Here is a 12,124-nt window from a genome sequence, read left to right on the forward strand (position 1 = left end):
ATACGAACGAAATAGAAGGAATAGTAGTCTTAGCAATATGCTCCGGAAAGCCATAGCATGGATGTTTTCTTTTTCCACTGTAGCATTTGAGGCCTACCAACGTGGCACAGAGGCAAAGATCTTAGAGTAACTAGGGGGAAATATGCCAAATATCACTGGGACTTCTCTTGATGCCTTCTGTTGCAATCAATGCAATCTTCTCTTACTTACCTGATAAACTAAATCCAGACTGGTGAAGATTCCTTACAGGTGCTGTCTGCCTAGTAGGAGAACCCCGAGTAGAGCCTGCAGGGGTACCTCCTTTAGGTGTGGTAGTCAAATCAAACACAGGCCCGTCATACATGCCCCTTGGCACGGCATGCATTTCAGCCATCTGTCAGAAGTAATGAAAGGAAGCAAAATTTACAATTGTATAATGACCCCTGACTTCTTCTTATGAACAATAGATGTTCAGCATTTTGGATTTTTCACAGAAAAATCTCCTATCACCATCTTATACATTCACACTTTTGGATATACGTGTGTGGAAACCAGTGTGTATGCACTTAAATATACAAAAGCCTTTTTGATATGCTTAGAACAGAGGTCCCCAACATTTTGGGCACCAGAGACCAGTTCCGTAGAGAGAGGTTTTTCCGTGGACCGGAAGGGGTGTGGTTTCATGTACTGCCTGCATCCCACACACGGGGCTTCGCTTGTTTGCATGGCCCAGTTTCTGGCATGCTGCGGCATGTTGGCGGTCCATGGACCAGGGGTTGGGGATTCCTGGCTTAGAAGTCTATTTTGTGATGCCAGACATGTGATGGGGAGGGGAGTAGGCTTATTGCCACAGCTTGCTTGATGCGTTTCATCCTTATTTATAAAATGGAAACAGCTAATATAATCCAGAGGCTGTTGGACTTCTAAACACAGAATCATGCTACCTCCTAAAAGCAAAACGATACGAGAAGCAATACGAGAAGAAAATGGAAAGTTCACTGAGGAAACTAAGGGTGTAATTAACTTATGAGTTCCATTAACAATTTTTTTCTTCCGCTCTTCCATTCAATTATGTCTAATTCTCAGTGACTGCCTGGACAGGTTCCTGCTATTTTTATGCACAACATCAAATGTCTTCATATTGTCGATGCTAAAGATAAGAATGATTTTCAAGGTAGACTGACCTTGATTCTAAATATGGCTTTGATTTTGACATATAGTTTTGCGCTTCTTGCTGACCATCACTGCAAATAACTCGGGATTATAAATATTGTTGGAATTTTTTGAGATAATTGGATGAAGCTGACAATGTAACGGGAATGATGTTTGCACATTTCAAATAAATAGGAGCAAAGGTTTACTTTTTTTTTTTTGACTGAATCTGAACAGACCTTTGTCAATGATCAAAATCCCCAGTTTTCATATCACTAGATTCAGGTGTTGTTTTACAAGCAAAGCCAGCTTGAGTGGTCTTAAAAAAAGAAATGCTCAAGATTAAATCACTCAAGATTTGTGTTTGCCATTTTAATGAAAACGAAACAGTGCAGAGGTGGCTCTTATAAACAAACCTGCAAAAATTCAGGATTATGCTACATTGCTTTTTGGGGGAAGAGTCTGCATTTTTGAGGTAAATAATTTCTTCTCTTCCTCTTATTGTGTGTGAGTGTTTTTAATGTTGGTATTTTCTTTGTAAATGCAATTTTTATAAAAATTTCAAGATTTTTGAAGCACTGATGTAAAGACTAGGGATTTATTAATGGAGTCCCATTGCAATTTAGGAATCTCCCAGATGCTTTCAAATGAAATGATGAAATATTCTTTTCCTTAACACTTTTTCAGGCATTAATTTCATATTACAATCCAGGTTTGTCTACCCTACCTTCCTCCTTGCTTTGATGCGCTTGTAGACATAATCTGAAAATGGGGTGCCAGGAATGAACCGTCCCGTCCCTTGTGTTATATGAAGGTTGCCATCTTCAAGCATGATCTTTCCCTGACATATGACAACCAGTGGGGCTCCACGCAGCTCCATTCCTTCAAATATGTTGTATTCAGCTGCCTACAACATATAACAGTTAGTACAGTTATTATGCTGCTTATGAAATTCATTGCTCAATTTAATTTCATATTAAGGTGAGATGAAAATCTAAATAGCTGGAGCAAAAAGGATGGACTTCATTAAGATTTAAAATAAATATTTAAATAATATTACATCAAACTTTTGAAAAAAAACCTATTATCTAAAGAGGGCTTTTGTTTTAAGGATTAAGAACACAAAGGTTCAAGATCTTATTCTATCAGGTGAAGGGCATTTTGTCCCCATGAGTTAAAGCAAGTGAGCCATGCAAAAAAACTTTAAAAAGTAATCCAATTGCAAAATCATTACAGACTTGAAACAGTATTCGTTTCCCAAACTGGAAACCCCTATTACTAGTTTGCTTGTTTTTTCAAAGAGAACCCATGTGAAAGAGATACTCACTTTACTCACAACTGTTTAGTATTTAACCCCTGAGTTGTGAACTGAAATTCCAACAATTCACTTGTGGCAACAAATCAACTGATTCAACCTTTTAGACTGTATGAAAAAAAAACTTACTGACTGGTGGCTTTTAGCAGATACAATTTTCACTGCATCAGGATCCCAAATGACAAGGTCACTGTCTGACCCAACAGCAATCCTGCCCTTCCTTGGGTACATGTTGAAGATTTTGGCAGCATTGGTGCTTGTCACAGCCACAAACTGGTTTTCATCCATTTTCCCTGTAGCCTGTAATAAATGACCCACAGAGAATAGATTGAAGCAGGCACATCAGGAATGGGCAGGACTGAAGTTACATCCATCCAATGTTTCTCCTATTCACATAAAGCTCTGCATACCAGTTCCTACTTTTTTTATTTAATTACCTATCTTACTCAAGTGACTCTGGGTGGCCCACAATTAAAATAACAACAACAACAACAAAAACAAGCAATCAAAAGAATGAAAAAAACAAAACCATTAATATGTAATGAAATCTTCTTCCTTTTATTGACGTTTCTTCCCTTTCTCTTTGTAATCTCTCCCCAACAAAAAAATTAAAAAATATTTTAGTAGAATTAAAGACGTAACAATTGGGAAAAAAATATTAACACAAAAGACACTGCTACAGTAATGGGAGGGGGATCAAGGCAGGGATTATAATGGCATGGGCACAAAAACTGTCCTGGGCACATCCATTCCTATATAAAAAAAAAACCCTATCGTAATTAAATATTTCAATTTTAAAGGAAGAGGAAAAGAAACAAAACAGACAATTTTATGCAGCAGTTTCTTTTATTGTATCTTCATTTTTCACAGCCGAGTGAGTCTGAGCCAGTTCCCACAATTCACCTTTATTTTGAACGTCTCACAGAAACTTCCTGTCACATTATCCCAAGCTTCACTACATCACTGCCTCCCTCCCGTAGCCCCTTTTTTCTTACCACTGCTTTGTCCCATATAACAGACATCCGTTCTTCAATGCCATTGGTTCCCTCTGGAATGGCGGTGAAGTTGTCTTTCCCAATTGCTTTCTGTGCTGTACTGAATGTACAATGTGCACTTCCAGAGACTTGGAGGTCCCCACTGGCTCAGAGACAAACCAAAAGGTTACATGTGCCCCTGACCCATTCAGGCTATTTTTGCTCTATAATTATTTGTAATCTGTTAAAAAGTTTTAATAACCACAAATAGGAGAGGCAATAGATGTGGAGAACCTATAATTAAGTTTTTTAAAATACACGTTCCTTTAAGTGATACAAAATGATTACTATATTGAAAATTTACTCTTCATAACACATAGCCACTTTGTGAAACAGATCTGTTCTGGATCATAGATCCATTTATCTTGTATAACTCTATGTATCTTGTATAACTCTATGTATCTTGTATAACTCTATGTACTCCTATGTAACAGGTCAAGGGGAGGGATTAGGGTCAGGGGCGGAGCTTCAAAGGCATCCCTGGACACAAGCCTGAGGGCAGTCTTTTGTTCTCTGACCACCACATGCAGCCTCACGGCTGCAGACTTCATGATCACCCCACCATGTGACGCTTGGGAGAAGAGGGGAAAATCTAATGTCAATTTACCTGTGGAACAACCAGATTGCTACCACCTATTCTTGGATGCACCTCTGCAAACTGTAAGTTTGTCTAGGATCCCCAGAATAAAAGCAATAAACCTGTGTGTTCTTCTGAGTTATCTATCTGTTAAAGACTGGAAATAGAAGCATGTTTTCCTATCTAGAAACAGAATAGTAAATTGACAGATTAATTCTCCTCTGAGCTCCTGCAATAGTGAATTGATGAGATTAAGTTTCCTCTGCAAACTACTTTAAAGAAGTAAAGAAAAGTCTCTCTTGCATGTGAAAGTAACTAGAAGTGACTGAAGGTGTGATCTAGATGCATTGTCTTGTTATTTACTGTCATCTCTGCAAGCCAAGTTTTAAAACAACAAAACTCTTGCCTGTGAAGGCTGCATTCCTAAAATCAAAGAGGGGGCAACACCTCCCCTTCCCCCCTTCCTGCTTCTAAAGTTCAGGCAGAGCCTTATGCACTCTTCTCTCCTTGAAAGATTGAAGCCTGTCTCCCACCCTGTCTAATGCAAATCAATGATTTGAAACTTGAGCGTTTAAAGTCTTTATGTCTAAAGAGTAACGAAGAAACAACACATCTTCTTCTTCTTCATGAGTTTGTAACCAAACGTGCCTTCATTGTCTGCAAGCCTAGCAACTGGTCGTCAAGGAAGAAGGCAATTAGGTAATAAATCTTGTCATAAAACACAGCTCTGGCAAAAAGGCCAAACTCCCCCCTCCCTTTGGAATTTCAGCTTGTTATTAGAAAGAAGCCATACAGAGGCCCAATAGCAGGGCAGCAGCGCCCCCTAGCGGCCTATCTGCACATGACACCTTGAAAAAATTTTTTTTGTCTCCTTCTCTTTTCACATCACAACAATTTGATAATTTAATTCAAATCAAGCCTATAACACCCCCACTAGAGTTTTCACCCAATCAAGCTGGAGATCCAAGTTTCTTCCAGTTTTGAGTGTCACAGAAGAAGGACACATAGCCATCAATCCTTGCCTATTATTACAAGCTGAATACCCCAGTGTGTTCCAGCCTGCAACTTAACGACCAGGTGGGGTTCATGCCTCTCAGTGGCCTTTGTAGGTACGTGATAATAGGAAGAATTTGGCTGACCTCTCTTCAGACGTCCCCTAGTGGTTAAAGGAGGAGCTGCACGCGAGCCTTTAATCATGCCCAGAGAAAGCCCTCTAGTGGACAAAGGGTGTTCCTCGAAAGATCACCCCGGTAACTGATACGCAGATAGCGACCCCTAGTGGTCGAAAAGTGAAGTTCATCCAATTTCCTTCAAATTAGCTAGGAACCACAGGACAATGCTCCCAGTGGCTCCTCCACCTACAGACAGCACCCCTGAAGCTGATACGCAGATAGCGACCCCTAGTGGTCGAAAAGTGAAGTTCATCCAATTTGCTTCTAAATAGCTAGGAACCCCAGGAGAACGCTCCCAGCCACCTCCACCCACACACAGCACCTCTGACGCTGATTGGCAAGTAGCGACCCCTAGTGGTCAAAGAGAGAAGTTCTTCAAATTTGCTTCAAAATAGCTGAGAACAACGCTGAACCTATCCTAACCATGGCGGAGCGTCCCGCTGATTTAGAGGAAGTGGTTGTCACAATCAGGCAAGTGCAAATAAAAGCAAGAGATTCACAGAAAAGTATCAAGGAAATAACCTGGCTTTAAAAAAAAAAAGGAAAACAGGAGTACTAATTTCTTTCTTATTTTAACACTCAAAAAGACAAAAAGGTATTGACACTGAACACTCCAGTATCCGAAATGTTACAATCTTATATTTTCTACTCATGGCAAAATTCTTTTAAGAAAGTTTTTCTGATGTTTAAAATGAAAGAAATCCTAATAGGTGGATTTAGAGCTCATTCTGGCTTTGATTTCAATGTCAAGAAATGTTAGTAGTGTGAAGTTAGAGATGACCTTGTTTTTTTCTGAATCCAGAACAAGCCCTTGCATTGTAAGGAACAGGCAGAACCGAAATGTTTTGGTTGTTTGTATGTGAAAGAAAATCAGGATACAGTGAATGGGGGCAAGCTTGATACATGCTCCCCACTCCCTCACCAGTTTCCAGGGCAAATTATTGAACCAGCTCCCCAACCTGCCTACCATCCTCCCCTTGCTTTCCTCACTGTTACTTGGCCAGTATCCCAGGACACCACACTCCACTGGCTACCTTATCTTCTCAGGGCCTTCTCTCCCTCCCCACAAGTATTGCTCCTGCTAATATCCCAGCACTGTATATCACACCACTTCACTCTTGACTTTCCTGATGCCTCCTTCCCTTCCTTCCCCTCGGCCAGTAATGCCTTTTCCTCCTATTTCTTCCCTAACCATAACAATTCCTGCCCAAAATAGTGCGTTTATGTCTATGCTCAGCACAAACTGACCCATTTTGTTTTATTTACAGATCAAAGGATAAAAAGCACACACATTTCAGTTTGGCCACCGATACCCTAAACCAGCTCTTTTAAACACAGAACAGTTTGTCCACAAAACATTTTGCATATCCCTTAAGTCAAAAAGCTGCATTTAATTTGTTCTTTAGAGTAAATTTACTCTAGTCACACGAGCAATGTGACATGAAATGTTTGCAGAAAATGAGTTTTCTTATTCAAAAAAAGAAGAGCTTCGGCCTATGCTACAATAGTTCTTTGTTAAGCTAGTCCAGCATGTTGACTATGCTCAAGAGCGTGTCAAGAGCAGATACAAACATATTAAAACATTAGAGATCCTAAGACCTTGACTGTTATCACACAGGTACTTCATAAGATTTTATTTTCTTGAAAAGCAGTGATTCTATACTTCAAAGAGCTAATAAGCAGAATGCTACACAAATGTTTTACTGTTTTTGTCTTGACTTCAGAATGTACTGAATTTTGTTTGCATTAGAATTTCTATGTGGCAAGGAAAGACAGGGCAAAGAATTTTATAACAGCCACCTTAAGGATGATATGTTCAAACCTTTATACAGCTTAGACAATATATATCGCTCCCAAAATTTAGATAGTTGTAACAAAATGGAACCTGAATTGCTTCAATGTTAGCAAAAGCAGTTCTAGAGGTGATGCAGGTTTAAAGCAAACCTTTCACAAAACCTTTCACATTGGTTCCCAAACCATAAGCTCTTTCTTCTGATTCTCAGTGAATTTTGAGCACCCAGTGTTGAAAAATAGCTAAGGAAGTCAACATCAAAGTACTCCAAATGACTAACAGCATAATTAATTCTAGCAAACTGCGTATCACATGACTATAAATATATAAGATAAGGAGCTAATCCTAACATCCATGACCCAGTTCAAGACTCCAGATGAACCTGTAATGCAAATTGATTTAATATATTTGCTCTTCACTCCCAGGAACCAACCTGAAGATCTAACAGAAGCAATCCCCAGGGAATTATTTTCTAAATCCCAGCAAAAGATGCTCTTGACCTCTCATAATGCAGCAGGATAGTGAATAATCCCTCATTGACCCTTTTCACAAAATGTTGGCAATATTTTCTCACAGGAAATATGGTAAACTGGGAAGCAGAGCTGAAATACCTTTCACTGCAGGCTATCCCACTTGCAAGGGAGGACAGCCTGTGATGGGTCCCTCATCTAACTTCTGCCAATTAGAATTGTGTTTAACCACTTCTGTTCCTATAAATGTGATTAGCTGACTTTGGCTTGCAGATAAAAGAACCAAGAGGCTTTTCTAATTTTACCTCTCCTATAATTCCCTACGTTGATTATTATCCCAGTCCATGACTAGTAGATGTGTTTGGAACCTGTTTATTAGAGTTGCTATTTAAGTCCCCAGTGTCAAACAGAATTGGAAGGAGATTCAGAAATAAGGATGATTTTGGAGTTCATTCTATCTTTGAAATTAAGTTAGGTCAAAGAATGGTATTCCATAGCTACCAACAGCAGGTCAAGAACACACCTGAGAAGGTCCCTACAGGATGACCCAAGTATAAGCAAGCACTCCCAAGATGATTATGGGATGATTCCCTTCAAGGGTAGACATGCCATTGCTGTGGCCATACATTTGCAGAAGCCATTGTGGGGTTGAAGAGCAAAAGGCAAAATATAAACAAAACTTCCCACAATAAATTAGAGGTATGGACATTGGTATAATATATATGATATGATAAAAATGTGAAAACTAGAATTATACGAATCAGTGGACACAAACCACAAATCTTTAAGTGGAATTCATAAACTATAGCAAATGTGATGATCCCAAACAGAAAGAGGTCTGGAAAGTTCAAATGTATCCAATACATTTATTTTTCTTGGGAACAGTGAAGAACCTGAATAGAACTCAATAGAAAGCTTGTTATGGGAGGCCAGTTCAAATGCCTTTTATGTATCTCCTCCTGGAAATGTTATGGAAGCAACATGTGATTCAACGGAGACAGTGAATTAGAGAATTCAGAATTGTGGCTTTTGAAATAATGGAAATGTTCCCTCTGATTGTGGCAAACCCATGACAAAAGAAAGGCACAAATACATGGAGAAAGCAACAGAACATTTGAGTCAACTGCTACTAAGCTCTCTAAGGAATCCACAGCATGCTCTTCATCCCTAAGGCATAACTGTGTCCATCAAGAGCATGCAAGCCTGGCCCCACAACATTGCATCTGGAAAAGAGAATCTTCAAAACAGCACAGTCAAGATCATTTGCAAAAGTTCAACTTCAAAGTTGAAAGTATGTTTAGGAAAATTAGGGGGAAAAAGGGATGACAAAAGGAATATTTTGGAGACGCTATAATAAATGCACTACCACTGTGGAGATCAAAGAAAAACTGAAGTGATTTGTGGAAGTACATATAAAAATGAAGAGAGTGAGGTTCTAACCAAACATACTGAATTCTGTATAGCCATAGAATTCCATGCATGTGGATTACAGAGAACACAGCAGAGAAGCAAGACTTTAATCCAGTAGTCATTTAACTGTTTAAAAATCCATGTATTTGTTTAAAAACCAAGTAATAATTAACTTTTGATTATTATTATTATCATCATCACCACCACCACCTTTTCACAACAATGTGAAGTGACAGCTGCCACAGGTTTTAGCTAGGTTGGCTATCATATACATCATGTCCTTCTCAAGAATCTAGGATGTTGCAATGTATCAATATAGTATAGGTGAAGCCTTCTGCAATTGACAGTAGGAAAGTTTGTCAATGCACAGGGTGTCATCCAAGAGTTTTTGGCATGGCACCCAGCATGCCAATAACTAATGGGACCACTATGGCCTGTTTATGTCATAATCTTTCAAATTCAATTTTCAGATCTTGATGCTTTGTGATCTTCTCCAATTTGTATTATATGTGGGTAATCTAAGATATTACCCACACATTAATCTAAGATGGTGGAAATTTAGTAATTCAAGTACTAACCAAGGACGTAAAATTATTGTGTCTAAGAATTATCTTTATTGACAGTAGGGGGCAGCAAAAAATAATATGGCAGTAATGACTTAAAAGGGTTGTGCACAGATTTTTATGGAAACTTCCTGTTTCCTGACATCTGTTAGTTGCCAGGGATTCAAGAACTGAAAGGATGTACTATAATTAAGAAAGGGAAAAAATCCTTAAAGCCTTATCTAAACAACAGGAAAATACAGAAAATCTTTGGCTTACAGATGGACTGTTTGTTTTATTTTTCTGAATCAAAGGGAAGATTAAGACTGGATCTCTAAACCAAAATTCTAACCCAACAATAATCTTTATCTTCTCTTAATAATTTGGCACCAAATACGTTTTCCTGCACAGAGAAATCTGTGTCATTTAGATCTATTTTATTAAATATAAACAGAAGCAAAGATTTCTGTCATACAAACCTCCTGAGGGCTGTACCAAGACAGAGAATAACATCTGCTTATGAGAAGCAGATGTAGCTTCTCATAAGCAGATGTTCACATGCATTATCTACATAAAACGTGTCAGCAAAACTATGCACAGAACTCACTCAGACACAGGAATACATAAAATGTCTCATGGCTCCCAAGTAACTATGGCCAAGGTTCCATGTGCAATAGGACAATGGTCTTACCGATAAAAAATGTTGCGGTCAGTCAAAATCGAGGCAAGCTAAGTACGTTATGTAAAATCAACAGGTAACTTAGGACACCGTCTTACGTAAAGTCAATTTATAATGAGACAAGATTGATTAACCAAAGAGAACGAAAAGTCACCACATCACAACCATTCCCCGACCTGATGTTGACCCCTCTGTCAGGATTCAAATGCATTTTCAATGAAGGAGCCTCACTGGATAACTTTGGGTCAGTCACTCTGCCCCAGTATAATCCACACCACATAATCATTGTTAATGAGGTCGTTGTGAAGGGAAAATCACTGTCAATTCTTGAAGACAGAATCTAAAATAATTCTTTCTCATCAATGGATTGTTGCGGGGCTCATCATTGATCTTCACTTTAGATGTATTATATTACTCTTTCATATTTAAATAGACAACCAAGCTTTGTAATCGGGGACTTCAGTGTGTATGCTATTGCCAAACTCTAGGCAGCAATACATGTTATTTTCAAAATTTTTAAGAAAGGTAGCGAAAGGAGGGCTATTCCCTTTTCTTGCCATTACCAACCTGGCCAATAAGGAGTTGATGTAATCTGGGGTTGTTGGATCTGGACTCAGAGGTGGAGAAGTCACAAATGCAGCAGCCTTTGCCCAGTTCTTACTCCAGTAATGGGTTCCATCTATTCCAAGACTGGCTGTGATTGGCTCACCAAACACAACATTGCCTGAGCATCGTCATGGGGGAAAAGAAAAAAAAAAGGGACAAAGAACATGCATTATAGGGAAGGAAGCAGGAAACCAAATAATGTATCTTTTTTTTTTAAGGCAGCAATCACTTATTTCTAATGCCTATTTTAGTCCTGTTGATCCAAACCATGACAACCAGATTTCAAAGCCAAGGACAAAGCACCTGCGCTTAAAATTGATATGTCTTCCAGTTTGCTTTTAAACCAAGATCAGATGAATTTTCATTTTTAAAGGGAACGAGTTACAGATTGCTTTAAAGTAAAAAGGAATACTCTTGGCATGAGACCTGCTAAGTTGAACATTCTGTGTTAAGATAACTAGATACATCTGGGAACTTTACGAATACAAATGTGCTCTAGTAACTGGAACCAAGACTTAACAAAAGTTATTCTACCATATTCTCTCTTACCTACCTTCTTTGTAAGTTAATCCTCCAAATGCAGTCATTTTTTTTCAGTTCTCACCAACTGCTTCAAGATTATGAAAAGTTTTTGCATCCTTTGAACAATTTCAGAGATGTTCTTTTTTGCTTTACCTATGCTCCCGTTCTGTAGAATGGGCAATGTGCACTTACTTCAGGGGGTGCATTTTGGGCTGTAAAGTTTAAGTGCAGGTTCTGAGCCAGAAAATAAGATAAAGATGAAAAATACAAAGCTGAAAAATTTACCCTTTTTCCGGGCTTGTGATATCAGATCAGCTGCACTCTTGCTCATCACTTTAGTCACATACAAGGGGCAGTTAGTCTGGCTGGCAATGGTGATGGCACGGAAGACAGCTTCAGCCTCCAACTGAAAAAGAAGAGGTTAGTGAGTTCACAAATATTTCATATAGGATGTATACCCTCATAGGACACAATAGCAATAGCACTTAGACTTATTATACAGCTTCATAATGCTTAACAGCTCTCCCTAAGCAGTTTACAGTGTAACTGCCGCAGCAGTTCCCCCGACACCTGGAGGAAACAGTCTATCTAGACCCGCTCCAGTCGGGCTTCAGACCGGGATACAGCACGGAAACGGCATTGGTCACATTGGTGAATGATCTCTGGAGGGCCCGAGACAGGGGTTATTCCTCTGTCCTAGTTCTTTTGGACCTCTCAGCGGCTTTTGATACTGTGGACCACGGTATCATGCTGCGGCGTCTGGTGGAGTTGGGAGTGGGGGGCACCGTGATGCGGTGGTTCTCCTCCTTCCTCACCGATCGCACGCAGTCTGTATTGGCAGGGGGGCAGAGATCGGCCCCAAGGCCCCTAACTT

At 39.3% G+C, this 12,124-nt stretch overlaps 1 protein-coding gene across 1 annotated transcript in view; it reads right to left on the bottom strand.

The window, feature by feature from the left end:
• DPYSL3 (dihydropyrimidinase like 3) overlaps positions 1–12,124 on the bottom strand; it is a 71,111-nt gene that overhangs the window by 1,086 nt on the left and 57,901 nt on the right. The window contains exons 8-13 of the mRNA XM_015821054.2: positions 11,536–11,656; positions 10,690–10,846; positions 3,442–3,583; positions 2,576–2,746; positions 1,859–2,038; positions 211–373 (exon numbers count right to left, since the gene is read on the bottom strand). Of these exons, the coding sequence (XP_015676540.1) occupies positions 211–373; positions 1,859–2,038; positions 2,576–2,746; positions 3,442–3,583; positions 10,690–10,846; positions 11,536–11,656 (934 nt within the window). The remainder of the gene's footprint in view (positions 1–210; positions 374–1,858; positions 2,039–2,575; positions 2,747–3,441; positions 3,584–10,689; positions 10,847–11,535; positions 11,657–12,124) is intronic.

This window comes from Protobothrops mucrosquamatus, unplaced genomic scaffold (assembly GCF_001527695.2).
Source record: "Protobothrops mucrosquamatus isolate PMUCROS unplaced genomic scaffold, P.Mucros_1.0 scaffold_159, whole genome shotgun sequence".
In the NCBI taxonomy this organism is placed as follows: domain Eukaryota; kingdom Metazoa; phylum Chordata; class Lepidosauria; order Squamata; family Viperidae; genus Protobothrops; species Protobothrops mucrosquamatus.